Raw genomic sequence first — 15,967 nt, forward strand, 5'->3', positions numbered from 1 at the left:
ATACTCATTCCATTTGAGAATATCCAAAGATGGACCTGGACATTTGTAAACATGTTCAGCATACGATTCTAATTAGGATATTCCATATCTTGTTCTTAGGTACCACATATTTATGACAACCTGAGTTTGACTTCAAAATTATTTTATATCTATTGTTCTTGTGTACAGTTTTACATTAGGTGGCAGTGTTTCATCATTCATTAACACACAGATTTCATTCCATCACCAAATTGAAAAAAAAAACACATTTTTGTTCCCATTTTCAAGACATAACAGAAGGCTTTATAGCTTCCATTAAAAATAAACCTGCTTGTCATGCTAAGGTTGAGACATAGCACATGGTTTCACACTATTATAGTTCAAAATGTATTATTACTTATTTAACAGTCCCAGATCTCTTTTTGGCAGATCTCTGAGTGAGATGGGTCTGTAGAATTCAGTAAAAGTAAGAATTGCCTTTTTATTCATCATGGGATCTCTACACAGTGCAATTCAAAATAAAGTTGGATTTAGTGAATGCCCTGCAGAGGAGAAAGAAAAATATTACTTTCAATCATTTACTATTTGTCTTTTAACTCCCAAGTAACCAAAGCTAACATTGTAAAATGGAAACCTGTTGTCTAGAGTCAAAATAAAGCAAACATTAAAATGTTCATTAATTTAAATATTTTTAAATGTGAGGTCCTTGCATTTCTCAGTTTGGTGCTTTCCTTATGACATGGGCCACATCTTCCATCATTCCGTTTTTACTAACTGAAGATGGAAATTGTAATCCAAATATATCTGGGGGTAGCAAATTAAGGAAAAAAGTAGTATATCTGTCCTTACTCTGGGTGTCTGCAAATATGTGGATCATAGTTCTCAGAATTCCTACAGTGGCTATTGTAAAAATTCTGCAATTGGAGTCCAAGTTAAGGAAAGTAAAGAAGATTTCTGCAGGGTCATGCTATTGCTCATTTAATCCATCATTCTATACTGTGTAATGGTCGGTCAAGTGCATAGAGAAAAGCTATAAAGATGGAAACAAAAGTGATAGCATCCACCATTGTTATTCTCCAAGCAGATTCCATTTTAAAGTATTGTTGGTTAGGATTTTGATGATAGTAACTGGCCTTCAAAACTAGCAGTCATGGTAGCTTGCTCTTTTCTGAATTTGTCCAAGGCATTTTAAAACAAAATATGATGGCAGAAAAAATATTCTCCCAGACGTTTTCTCAGTCCTGAATGTTTACTTTTAACATATGGGCCATTCTATTGTTGCAGTGCTATGTATTTCCATCAAGTTTTTTTGGGCCTTCGTAACAAGTTCAGCAGCCTTCTAAACATATTGGTTGTCCTTTCTGCATATTTTCACTATTACATTTTCCTCATGTGATGACTAGAAATCACAATTTCCCAGAAAGACTGTACTTCATTGAGTGAAATCAGCCATTCCTGATAATTGGCATTGCCTTCTTTGTTGGTTTGCTCATCAACAGCTGTGTGAAAGGCTACCTGGGAGACCGCTGTCAGTTTAGTGACTTGGAGTGGTGGGAACAACAACATGAGATGCATCTTAAGAAGCAAAACATCACAACTGCTGCGTTCTTGGCTGTGCTGTTCTTGGTCCTGCTCCTTGGCATGGCTGCCTTCTACTTCTATAGGTAGACTTTATTTCCTGTATATGATAATCCGTAGCTATGTTGTTTGTGATCTTTATACATTCTTTCATACATCATAAACCCAAGATTTTGATTTCTTTGCTCATTAATTTAATATTCATGTACATTATTGGTCCTAATATACATTTGCAGTAATAAGGATGATGAGTCTATTTTAATTTATGACTGCATATCCTACTGCTTGCCTTTTAAACATTTCTAGCAATATGTTTGAGGAATTTAAATTACCAATTTTTGAAGATTGAATTTTAATGGTCATCTAATGTTGGCTATATACACATGGGCCTAAAACCTTTTGGCTGAGACATATGTGAAGGTAAATGATGAGAACAGCATTACACTATCCAGAAAAAACTCTGGGTCAAAAAACATGTGTCATGATGCCATATGTATATATGAAAAAGGCGGAACTTGTGTCACAATGTTACAATCCTGTTTTTGTTATTTTGATGAAAGTAGTGGATTCTGTCCATTGGACATCTGAGACTCCAGCTAATGATTTTTTAAAGAATAGGAAGGAAAAATACTTCAGTTGAGAAAAGAATCATTTTTTAAAAAAAGGGGGGGGGGGCAGAGTTCACTGCGAAGAAGGCAATGGCACCTTTTTTCTTAAGTCAATTTATATGAAGTAGGAATACATTAAAGGTAGAATATCACTGTGCACTTGTTCTCACCTGCTGAAAAAATAAGCTATGGGGTTTGCAGATCTAATTTCTCAGAAGGAACAGCATCAAAAGCTTTGGCTCAGGGCTCTTAATTGTTAATTAACAAGGCCAAATTTTAATCCCCTGCTTTACGTGCCCTGCTTATTCAGCTGTACAGTCCCTAGCTACCTCTGCATTTCAGTCTCTCTGTCTTCTTGGACTTGCACAGCTCATCTTTGTTTGCTGGCAAAATTTAATTTCGGTCAAAATGATATCTACCAAATTCTTTGCTGAACTGAATAAAATACTTGGGGTGGGGGGGGGTGGGGGTCATTTTTTTCCCCTTGAGAACTTGTGAATTTTTTTTCCTAATTGTGTGTGTTAGAATACTACATGTGCCTTGTAGTTGGTGGCAGGCAAATAACAGTTGGCTGGCTTTTAATATATTGTTGGCTCTATATTAGAATAGAATAAACATGTTTGGAGTAAATTGAGCATTGATTGGGGTTTATTGGTACCGTTTTGCTATAGGTGGTAGAGAGTGAAGCTGGTAATCTTGTCTACACCCTCTTGCTCTTATTAAAAAGCATTATGTAAAAATCCCATTTGATCAAATCCACAGTTAGTGCTGAAAGTGAATCTCTATAGGCCCATCTGTTTGGTAAAATATGGAAGATTATATCTTACAATTCATTTTTTTAGTGTTTGTCCCACATGTTGCAAGATTTATTTATCTTTGCACTGGGCTCACTTAGTTCTTACAGTGAAACTATCAGTACATGGTGTGACAAGGGATTTATTTATCAGCTGGCTTGTTACAGAGTTTAACACTGATTATAGTTGAGAGGGTTTGAGTGCCCAATAATCCATCTAGATTCTGCTCTCAAGGATTACTAGATTCTGGATCTCCCTGCTCTTTGCCAAGTACCTTAACCACTACAGAAACAAAAACGTGGCTGGTTTGATTATCTATGATGAAAGATTGAGAAAGGTAGTGAAAAATACCAGAGATAATTAATTAAATGGATAATTATTTGATAATGTCAAAATCAGATCTTGGAGCAATGAATCCGGGGGTGGGAGGGGGAGTGAAAGAAATGTGAAATGTAATCAAAAGATTGCAGGGGAAAAAGCATAAAAATATTTATGAAAATATATTGGAGAGAATGCAGCATTGTGAAAGATTTTTTTTTAGATAGTGCCACAGTAATTCGTGGCGTTGCTTTAAAATTGAATTGAAAGAAGATGCCAATAAAAATGCATTATCATATGTAACTACAATTAGGATAAAAGTAAGACTTTATATTATCTATAGAAAGAAAAATAGAGTGAGGGCTAATTTATATAGATAGCTGAATAATATATATAGATGTGTATATAGAGAAAAAGACAGATGTAATCAAAAACAGCAAGGAGTCATGAAGATTAAAAGAGATGGAGACAGTGCAGAGCAATTTTGATGGAAATAAAAGTTTTTCTGAAAATGGGAGAAGGATAAAGAAGGAATCTCTAAAAGAGAAAATGCAATCAAAAATAAAATGAATGTTTGAAAGGAATTCTGTTATGTGTTGATTTAGAGAAAGCACACAATAAGATGAATAGGTGTGAAGATTTCAGAGGGGTGGGTTCGAAAGAGCCAAGAGTTTAGCAGGAAGGAGCTGTTGAAATTAAGATCCTCAAAATACAGTATATAAAATGGTGTGTATAGACCAATGGTGGTGGGATTCAAATTTTTTTTACTACTGGGTCTGTGGGCGTGTCTTTATGGGCATAGTGTGGCTTTGTGGGCATGCTTTGTGGGCGTGGTAGGTGAAGGATACTGCAAAATCCCCATTCCCTCCCTACCCCACTAATCTGCTTTCCAGCTCCGTTCTCCTGTTCAGGCCAACAAAAGAAGATCAGCTGGGAGGCAGTGGGGGCGGGCCAGCCTATTTGCCGGTTCTTCGAACTACTCAAACTTTCCGCTACCGGTTCTCCAGAACCTGTCAGAACTGGCTGAATACCACTTCTGGTATAGACCTGGTGAAAACAATGATGGATTTGGAGGGACAGAAAGATATGGAATGAATGGGTTTGGAGAAACTATCTTAAACTATATTTCCTTTTCTTGTTTCTTCAGTTTCTTTGGTTTATACTTCTCACTTTTTTCTCTGCTTGGTATAATGTTGCTTAATGTTGAAAGGGAATAGCCTAATGAATGTTATGTATTTTTTAAGGCAAATGATTTCTCAAAACTGCCCAACTATAATAGTCTTTTAGTTTTTATGTTTTTTAATTGAGTTGTTTATATTGGTACTTTGTATGAGAAACTACATTCCCTGATTTTCTGAACTTACATACTTGTGTGTTGATATTAGTAGGTAGACACACATGTCAGATTCTACATTTTTATATTGAGGACTACTAAACCAACCTTGGCAGAGCCCTCATCTGTCCCGAATCACCTCACCTCACATGCAAGATGGTCTGAGAACCATCATGTCCAGAACCTGCTCAATGTATATATTGTTTCTTTGAAAGCAGTATTGTTTTAATTCACCTGGTATCAGAATGCTACATTATATGTTAATTGTTGATGGTTGAGCCCTCAGTTCAGGGTAATGGCCCATATAGATGATGTATTCGAAATATAGAGCCATCCAAAATGATGAAATTGTATTACAATTATCATCACCACCCCCACCATTATAAAAATACCCTGAACATTTGAAATTTAGAAACTCTGATTCATTCCTCTAATTCTATGTATTCTATAAAAACATCCTATTATTATTTTTGTTTTCTCAGCCAAGTGTTTAGACTGTACTATTCAGTGGTGAGATTCAGCTGGTTCAGACCGGTTTGAACAAACCAGTTGTTAAATTGCTGGCTAGCCCTTCCTGCTCCACCCCTTCCAGGAGTCCCCACGTGCCCCATTTTGGCTTCTAGGTAAGTGCAGGTAAGCCTACTAGGCCCAAAACTGGGCACGGAGATCATATGCCCCCCCCCCAGCCCATTTTTGCTCCCAGGAGAGTACAGGAGGCCTAGTGCTGCCTGTCACACTCCCTGGCCACGCCAAACATGGCCACGCCCACCCAGCAGGCCATTGGGGCAGAGAACCAGTTGTTAAATTATTTGAATCCCACCACTGGTACTATTCTATTATTATTCTATCACTCTATTGTTGTTGTTGTTGTCATTTATTTTTTCCCTGATTCATTTCTCCCTTTTACCGAATGGTTTCGGACAATGTAACTGTTTATCTTGAAAGCAAGTTTTCAATTACATGCTTGGCTGGGTTTACATTATCACGATCAGTAGGCTAACTAGATCAAAATGGAATCACTGATCTAAATCCCCCTTTAACTGGAGTCCAGAAGCCAATATTTGAATTGGGATTGCTATTTCATTTTTACTCATACTCTGCTGTATTTTAAGACGTATTGATTATGTTTTGGAAGCAGGTCAGTAAGAGGCCTTCACTTCATCCATAAAACATGAACTCATTTTGCTGTTTAACAAAATACAAAATCTAACAAAATATACTCGCAAAAATAAAAATAACGTGGCCTGCAAAGATAAGGCTTATAAAATACATACAATATCTTCATGTTGCTGCTATAGTCAATTACCAAGAAGTCTTACTAATGGAATCTATAGATAAACAAATAAAGAAAATGATGTTTTTTTCTTCAGGGTGCTACTCAGAGAGGCATACTGCAGCGTGTATAATGCCATTCAGTTTCTTGAAGTACTGTATGCTTATTCTATACCTTAGGGATGTTGTATTGGAGGGGTACTTAAGCAAAACCTGGGGTCTACTTATATATGGATGGTGTCTTTAATTCCATACTACCCAATTATGTACAGTATGTATATTTGTGACTATGGGATTCCCGCTTGGACAGGGAGTTTACAATTAGAAAAGTGTTAACTTTTGAATGGTGAGATTATTCTTGAGTGTAATCAGTAGTTAATATGTAAAAAGTACCACAATTAATACAATCCACTGTTAGCATCCTAAATGCTTTACTTATTATCTAAGCCAGGGGTAGTCAACCTTTTTATACCTACCGCCCACTTTTGTATCTCTGTTAGTAGTAAAATTTTCTAACCGCCCACCAGTTCCACAGTAGTGCTGATTTATAAAGTAGGGAAGTAACTTTACTTTATAAAATCTATAAAGCAGAGTTACAGCAAACCCCTACTGCCCATCATGAAAGCTGGAACACCCACTAGTGGGCGGTAGGGACCAGGTTGACTACCACTGATCTAAGCAATTTTATGACAATAATAAAATGGATGCAGTGGCTCAATGGCTAAGACACTGAGCTTGTCGATCAGAAAGGTTGGCAGGTCGGCGGTTCGAATCCCTAGTGTCGCATAATGGAGTGAGGTCCCTTACTTGTTCCAGCTTCTCCCAACCTAGCAGTTTGAAAGCACGTAAGAAATGCAAGTAGAAAAATAGGAACCACCTTTGGTGGGAAGGTAACAGCGTTCCGTGTGCCTTTGGCATTTAGTCATGTTAGCCACATGACTGCGGAGACGTCTTCAGATAGCATTGGCTCTTTAGCTTTGAAACAGAAATGAGCATAGCTTCCTAGAGTCAGAAACAACTAGCACATATGTGCGAGGAGAATCTTTACCTTTATGATAATAATGTAAAATGGGCTGCTTGCATAGAATACTTCTGATATCCGTTTAGTAATAGATTAGCAATAGCAACAGCAGAAGGGATTTTTCCAATTTAAGCTGAAATGACGAAAGCTTAGTAGAGGGAAGAGAGCTCTTGAATGTGAAAGATTATGAACTTAGTTTAGTTTTGGAAGGTAAATAAACTGCTCAATAGCATTCTTGTCTTTAGAAATAAGTGGAGATTGTTTGTACTTGAGGCTCTAATAAAAGTTAAAAGGTAGCTGGTTTGAAATCTGTTCGTTTTTATTGTGGAGGTCAATATTGATTGTCCTGAAAAGTTGAAGCTTTGGGAAACTGACGTATGTAAAGTTAATCAAACAACTCTCATTGCAGAGAAAACTGTCAAGCATCCAAAGAAATTGGGACTCAATTGTGGGTGAAGCCATGTGCAAGTTTTTAGGCTAAGGGTTGCACCTTTAAGTGGTATGTCATAGACCTAAATATCCATTACATGTATAAAGTTGGAGTGAACATAGAAAAAGTAATTTTGAATCTGCAATCTGAATTTAAGTTTAAATACAGTTAATATGAATAGTGCCATGGTTTTAAAACTTGGAAAAAAAAACAGATTAGGGATAGATTGGAGAGATAGGAAAATCTATGTGGTGACTAGGAGTTGAAAATAACTTGATCGTACATAATCAAGCAATCATTTAATATTTTTCAGCTTCTGATTTATTAGTTAAAATTAAGTGCAACAATCAGGGACCACATACATTCCAAGGATCTGGAAAAAGCACACCTGGACAAGCATTTTCAGATAGATTAATTGAAATTTAAACAATATCTGTTGGGTAAGAGCCGTTAATCATTCATCCTTTCTCTACCCATTGGGAAATAGACAAGTTTTAATTTTGACATCTTTGTAAGCAAAATGGATGTTAAATATATCTGAGAATTGTAGGCGAGGGAAGACTGAACTCAATCTCTCTATCTCTCGGGTTCCGTGTCAATCTGATTATTCCTAGCTATGACCAATAGTATAGCATCCTCCCTCTTGTTCAGCAAAGTATGTATGTTACTGATCTACAATTCCTATAATTGCCATCTAGAAGACCAGGCCATCTTATACTTGGAGGAATACCATAATAATAGTTTCACCTTCAACTGTTAAAGATTAGTGTTACACTTCAGGGTACGGAATGAGATGTATTGGAATTCAGCTAACAAAACAAACAGATGCTTGAACTATATTTTATAACCATAAAATGTATGTCCACAGAGAATTTTATTCCTTGATTTTTATTTCTTTCTACAGGAGACAACAGAGTTTTTCCAAGAGGGAACCCTAGGCAGAAGACAGAATAGCTGCTAACATGAGCTACAGCCGCACTCCTACCTGCCCTAAAAGGAAAGACATGAGGCTGCCAACTATTAAGCCTTTGGTAATTCTATAGTAACACAGAGTAATGCAAAACAAAGGAGAAATCAAAGGATATCAGGGATCGACTTGAGATTATCCATCAAATACTTCATACATTAAATATATTAAATACCCACTGGGAGGGCTATCAAGTATTTTTCGATGGACCCAGAGTTCTTCTTAGCTCATTGTTATGTGATCCTTCAAAGTTCACAGCTGCCTGAACGCATTGCAATCAAGTGACAGTGTTTATTGTTAGCTGTGCACAAACAGTTGGAGGGATGGTCTAAATTAAAAAATGCCAACATGATGACATGACCAATTCACATTGTAGAGATGAAAATGCACTTTGTTTCTTAGAGACCACTGTTGGCTGGGCTCTCCTTTCCGTGTTGAGGGGCCTAGTGATGCCTAATCCCATCTCCTATCATTATTACCAGCTGAACAGTTGGAAGGAAAGTACAGAATCACAATCCAAGATTTTGCAAGCTACTTACGACATTTGGCCTGGAGGGGAAATGCTTTTGGATGGATTTGGGCAACTGAACAGTGAAAGAAAGGAATGAGAAACTGGATCTCATGATCTCATTCATTGTACTTCACATGGACGACAATTTTATTTCATTGGAAATAATGCATGGAACAATGCAGAATTAATCAGCTAACAGAATTGTGTTTCCCCTGTTTATTACAAACTTAAGTGAAAAAAAACCCAGCATGTAAACTTCTAAAACAAGAAAGGTGCATTAAAACCACAGCTATCCTTCTATTTCAGACTGCTCTAAATAAAGATATCCTTAGGAGCAGTTGTTGCTACAATTAATCCCAGTATCGAATGTAATTTTGATTGAGTTTTAATGTTTAGTCCACTGCTTCCCATCCCAACCACTGTTGATGAATTCCAGCAGCTTCCACAACCACAACTCCCATCATCCTTAAAGAGACAAAAGCCGGGCTGGCCAGCCCCGCTGGAGAGTCCCCTGCTTGGGAGAGGAGAGCCCCCTGCCCCAAAGGTTCTTCACACAATGCACAACCTCCCAGATCTTGCAAGAGGAAGGTGGGCTCATCAAGCCCACCAGCTCTTCTCCCCTTTATTTAGTTTATTCGATAACTAAATATTGGACTACGTTGATTAAATCAAATCTTATTTAATCTTCTGTAACATTCTTTTTGTTTTTGTTTTCCTCGTCTTGTGTCAAGATCAGCTTTGTGAAGTTATACACAACAATTAGTAGAATCCAAATTTATTTATTTGGTTTATTTCTTGTTGTTCTGTTTTGTTGAAGGAACTAACAAAAGGTAAATAAAGTAAATATTAAATCTACAATCAAATAAATGCAAAGTCATCTTAAAAATTAAAACCTGCTGAAATACATATACATCTGTGGAGTTCTTGGTACTTGAGTGCTTGCTTGCTTGCTTGAAAATATTTTATTACCCAAGTAGATAACATCATCACCGCAAATGAGGATAGCATTTACTACCTGTTTACGTTTGCCAGGAGTGGTAGAGGTGTGGTTTCCTGCTTGATGGTTCCTTGATTAAAGTATTGTTTTATACATGATTGCCTGATATTGATCCTTGTTTATCTGATTGTGCACTGCTGGAGGGAATGTGCTTTTTTTGTTTTCTTCCTAAGGTTTTTGTGTGTCTCCTGCGTATGATGTATAAATGTGGTTTATCTCTGTGTTCCCATTGGTGCCTGATTTATCTGACTGCCAAACTTCAAAGAATTCCTAGCATTTTGGATCTGCACTCATTCATTCATTTTATCTGGCCATCAACTCACATACCAACTGTAAGTCACAATCATTAAAATGAAAATTAAAAAAAAAAACTAGGTTAGAAAAAAGCAACAAAATACATTGAACCAGTGTGACAATAATTGACTTTAAAATACAGCTAATCCTCAACTTACAATCATTCAGTGATGATTCAAAGTTACAATAGTACTGAAAAAAGTGCCTTATAACCATTTTTCACACTTAACAACCATTGCAACATCCCCGTGATCACATGATCACCTCGCTTCACCCACATAACACCTATCCTCCGCGATCTCCGGGTACGCTTCAAGGTGCTACTTGTCACCCATAAAGCCCTACATGGTAGTGGATCTGGGTACTTGAGAGACCGCCTACTGCCAATTACCTCCACGCGACCTATTAGATCTCATCGATTAGGCCTCCTCCGAGTTCCATCTGCCGGTCGATGCTGACTGGCAACTACGCGGAGGAGAGCCTTCTCGGTGGTAGCTCCGACCCTATGGAACAATCTCCCCGTGGAGATTCGTACCCTCACCACCCTCCAGACCTTCCACACAGCCCTCAGAATCTGGCTATCCCGTCAGGCCTGGGGCTAAGACTGTAACCCACCTGAATGGTATGAATGTTGTGTTTTTAATTATGTATTGTCTTTATGTTAAAAGTTTGTCTCCCCCTCCCTTTTGGGTTGTGAGCCGCCCTGAGTCCCCCCAGGGAAAAGGGCGGCATACAAATAAACTTCTATACTCTATACTCTATACTCTATGATCAAAATTTGTTAACTGGCATGTATTTATGACATTTGGTGTGGTGGGATCCCCTTTTGCGATCTTCTGACTAGCAAAGTCAACGGGGAAGCCAGATTCAGTTAACTGGGTTACTAACTTAACTGTAGTGATTCGCTTAACAACTATAGCAGAAATGGCCATAAAATGGAGTAAAACTCGCTTAACAATGGTCTTTGGGCTCAATTTTGGTCATAAGTTGAAAACTACCGGTACAGAAGCTGGCCGCACTGATGCTCTGTTCCAATCCATGGGGGAGGAACCAGGTCTCCAGTTTGCCATGAAAAGCCAACACGAGTGGGATCGTCCTAATCTCAAGGAGTATTTTTTTTCTATAGGGAAGTTGTTGTGACAGAGAAAATATCCTTCCTGCATCCCATAAGATGACACTGTTTAATTGAGGGGAAACAGAATATGCCTACCCTTTCTGATCTGACTAAGAAGTTCTCACTTCCACATCATCACATTAGTCCCTATTTTACCCACTTTTTTTTGTTAACTTTCAGTATTCAATATTTTAATATTTAAATGTTTTAAGACATGGGTTTCAAAAAAACATTTTTTTCTCTTCACGGAGCTGGGGTGGGTGTGGCTTGAACATGATGCATCTAGCACTCAGGCTGCCAGTTCGACACTCCTGTTATAAGACGAGAAGGGGATCAAGTGACATCATGCATGTCATGATGTCATCACACAAACAATTTTATTTGCCTGCTTTCGAGCAAGTTACAGGGGTGGATTTCAAATTTTTTAATACTGGTTAGGTGGGCGTGGCTAGGTGGGGGGCATGTGACTGAGGGGGCATGGCCAACTTCACATCACTCATGCCCCATCAGTCACACCTCCACACACAAAGCCATGCCCACTGAAATGGTGGCAGAAATTTTTGACGAGGGGGAGTGGCGCCAGGTAAGAGCTCTTCACTGTCTCCCAGATGGTTCTGGGGACAAGCCAAGTAGCCTTCTCTTGAAGTGGCAGCTGTGGCTGATAGGCTTGCCCTGGGGCTCTCTCTCCTTCTGCCCAGGATGCTCCGTTTGCCCCATCTGTCTGGGAGACGGCGCCTGGGGAGGAAGGAAACAGCCATTCAGGCAGTCTCAGGTCTCCTGGAGCGACCCATGTGCACAGGACATTCGGCTTGCTCTGGCAGTGCCCGAGCTGGAGGAGGTGGTGGTTGCAAAGCCTCAGGGCTCCCGGAGCGGCCCATGTGCGCAGGGTGTCCCAGCTGGAGGAGGGGGTCAGTTGTGGCGGTGCCTCTAGGCACCGCCAGAGCCAGCTGGGTGCCCTACACACATGTGCAACTCTGGGAGCCCCGAGGCTTTACAACCACCACCTTCTCCAGCTCTGTGCACGTGGGCCACTCCAGGAGCCCTGAGGCTTTGCCACCACTGCCTTCTCCAGCTCGGGTGCCACTGGAGCCAGCACACATAGTCCGCTCTGGGCACTTTTTAGGCGTCCAGCTTGCCGGGCTGCCCCCATGCCCATCACAGCTGCAATGCCTGTGGCTTTGGGAGACACTGGCCAGTGCAGAGGTGCGGGCGGAGGCTAGCCCCCCCTGCAACACGCGGGAGGCTCCCTGCACTTCCTTGGCTTGTCTAGCAGCAGCTGAGCCCACTGCCCTGAGCCAGCAGATGGAGGCACTACAGGGTGCAGCTGGAAGCATGCTAAACTTGCTCTCCCTGCCGCCACTGCCCTCTCCTCCTGCCACCACTGCTCTCTCATTCTGCCGCCCTCTCCGGCATGCACAGCTTGCTGGGCTGCAATGGCGGCAGCTTCAGGAGACGCTGACTGGTGGTGAGGGGGGGGGGGGCTAGACTAGTGCGAATGCTGCTTACCTTTCTGTAGGCACGAGGAGGCAGTTGTGTGGATGGACATGGCAAAGATGAGGCAGGGCGAGCATCCAAGTGTACCAGTTTGGGGGTGTGCCAGCCAGCCATCACTACTGGTTTCATGACCCACGCCCAATTACCACTACCAGTTCTCCCGAACCGGTCCGAACCAAGAGTAATCCACCTCTCGAGCTTACCCCATTGCACAGCATTCAGATCTTAAACCGGAGCTGTCAGCTTTCTAGCTGATAAGCTCAGCATCTGTAATCCACGGAGCCATAACACCCCTATGTAGCTCATATCATGGCACAATTATCATGGGTTTGATATTGGATTACTTCTTTAATGCAATGTGTTTACTGCCTTTGTTTTCGTAACTCTTTGGTTAGTTTGATGTATGGTTTTTGATCCTTTTATTAGAAAAGGTTTGATAAGCCAGAGTGGCATGTAAGTCACAGTATGTAAATAAACACAGTAATCAAAATTGTGTAGTGTACATAAATTGTGTGATGACATTTGCCAAATGTCATAAATGCCCTAATGGCTTCCACTGTATGTCTGTGAATGCTGCATTTCTCTGCGTTATTAAACCTTTTACTCATAATATTTATTAAGAACATTTTAATGCCGCCATTTGAGGGAAAGCAATTTTTGTAAATGGATATATCTCAAACCACAATAGTATTACAGAAGAGTTATAAACAAAAACAGTCTAAATTAACAGTTAAAATTGGATTGCTCACTATGATATACAAAGATATAAAAGAGGAAAAATGCATAAACACAATTTTTATAGACATTAGAATAAAACATGATGAGAAATACACACTGTGAGAAATTTTGTTTGATTTTTATTGCATGCTTACAAAAGCAGTTGTTGAGAAGTTCTTGGTTGTGAGTGTTCAGATAAGCAAGTTGAAGACCATTTCTTTCTTATCTTAATAATTTGAGAATTTAAAAGGAGTCCAGGTGTTACTTGATGTATATTAGGCCAGTTTATATAGGGTTTATATGTATGGTAAATATTTCAAAATCCAGGAGATTAAAAGTGGTTTGATTGTTGTTATCTCTTCTGCCTTCCCCATGTTGGCACATAGGCCCAGTGTGCTTTACCCGTCCTAGTTTCAGAATTATTTTCTAGGGCATCGTTTTTGCATATGCCAATTTTTGAGGCATATCACAAATCACAAGTATTAATGAATATTAAAAGTAATCTCTTTGCTCACTTTGTATCAAATAATACAACAATGGGAAAGGAGATTATTATCTCATAGGTAAAGGTAAAGGTTCCCCCGCACATGTGTGCTAGTCATTTCCGGCTGTAGGGGCGGTGCTCATCTCTGTTTCTAAGCCGAAGAGCTAGCACTGTCCGAAGATGTCTCCGTGGTCATATGGCCGGCATGACTCAACATCGAAGGCGCACCGAACGCTGTTACCTTCCCACCAAAGTGGTCCCTATTTTTCTACTTGCATTTTTTACGTGCTTTTGAACTGCTAGGTTGGCAGAAGCTGGGACAAGTAATATGAGTTCATTCTGTGATGCGCCGCTAGGCATTCAAACTGCCAATATTCTGATCGACAAGCTCAGTGTCTTAGCCACTGAGCCACCGAGTCTTTTTACCTTATTACCTCATAGGCAAGGCTTAATTGGATATACTTAAACTGAAAAGGAATAGGATGGCCTGCCAAAGGTGACATTTTATTTGAAGGTGCCTCCCATTGAAATGGATTGTAGTTCAGATCTGATTTAAGATGGAAGTCCATAAATTAAGGAGAGCAGGGAAAGTTGTCGAGTAGCATATGGTCAGCAAACTAAGCAGGTATGTTCATCACAGATGGAACAAAACTCTTCCTGAATTTTGTAGTACATTTTCAATTATTGTAATGCTAAACTCTATAGATTGATCATCATGGACAGCTCACATTTTTAGTGATATGGGAAATAAATAAATATTTCTCCGGGCTTTCTTCTACGGAATGGAAACAATGTTTAGAATCATTGTTTAGACTGGGAGAATTACCAATTTAGCTGAACTAACAGAGACCTCAGTCCTATTAATCTATTGGAAAGTTTAAAAATAATAATTGCATTCATTTTTGGCTTCCCAGATGTTTTGCTTACACTAATGGAGATATAAAAGAACAGCTTACCAAACTGGTGCTTTAGCATTCATAGTTTAGTTTAGTATTTATAGTGAAACCTGTTTTAACAGATTAGATAGGATGTGGTCATGTCCATTAACCATCCATTAAACAAAAAAATAATACATGTGGAGCAATTTATATTATTTGTGGAATGACATTATTATTCAGTCCTTACATATTTGGATTCATATGTCACACTGTATGAATACTGAAAATTGCTTATTCTGTAAATTTCTGTAAACTGTAGAGGTATTAACTACTGATTCGTATGGCTGTGTTAGGCTACATTGAATATCACAAGCTGTTCTATGACTGCTATTTCAAAACTGCACATAGAGTATTTACATTTGTTACAAAATCATGAAAATTGCCACAGAAATTTGATTTGTTGCATGACTAGCTGATTACATCAGTCTACTAAATTCAGGATGTTTTTCCCTTTAGAAAAAAGTGCATTGAAATGTAAATTCCTTTTTCTGAAATGTGAAGAAATACATCAGAACCAGGGGTGGTATTCAGCAGGTTCTGAACAGTTCTGGAGAACCAGTAGTGGAAATTTTGAGTAGTTCAGAGAACCGGTAAATATCACCTCTGACTGGCCCCGCCCCATTCTATTCTCTGCCTCCCAAGTCCCAGCTGATCAGGAGGGAATGGGGATTTTACAGTATCCTTCCCCTGTCACGTCCACCAAGCCACACCCACCAAGCCATGCCCACAGAACTGGCAGTAAAATTTTTGAATCCCACCACTGATCACAACTGATAGAAAAAAAGTTATATTTTTAAAAAAATCTTCAAAGAAATCAGAACTCTTTCCTCCTTTTCTGTGTTTCCATACCACCAGAGCGCACACACTCTTAAAATATGCACCTATGGATCTAAGGTTAGTTTTATACTAAACAATAGTGAAAGAAAATAAAGAGTTTAGTGATTCTATCATATATTCTGGCATCTCTTGGTGTTTATGGCATGACAAAACTCTGCTGTAGCAGACATCCACATAACAGCCAACTTCACAATTTTAGTCATCTCTATATCTCCAATGCTTTATTCTTCTTTATCATGCAAAAAATGAGAAGAAAGGCAAATTGAAGACTGATACTTTAA

General features: G+C 39.2%; 1 protein-coding gene across 1 annotated transcript in view; it reads left to right on the forward strand.

The window, feature by feature from the left end:
* EGF (epidermal growth factor) overlaps positions 1-1,647 on the forward strand; it is a 42,473-nt gene extending 40,826 nt beyond the window's left edge. Inside the window, exon 19 of the mRNA XM_032224363.1 lies at positions 1,479-1,647. Within this exon, the coding sequence (XP_032080254.1) occupies positions 1,479-1,647 (169 nt within the window). The remainder of the gene's footprint in view (positions 1-1,478) is intronic.
* The last annotated feature ends 14,320 nt before the right edge of the window (positions 1,648-15,967 follow it).

Source organism: Thamnophis elegans, chromosome 9 (assembly GCF_009769535.1).
Source record: "Thamnophis elegans isolate rThaEle1 chromosome 9, rThaEle1.pri, whole genome shotgun sequence".
NCBI classification, from domain to species: Eukaryota; Metazoa; Chordata; class Lepidosauria; order Squamata; family Colubridae; genus Thamnophis; species Thamnophis elegans.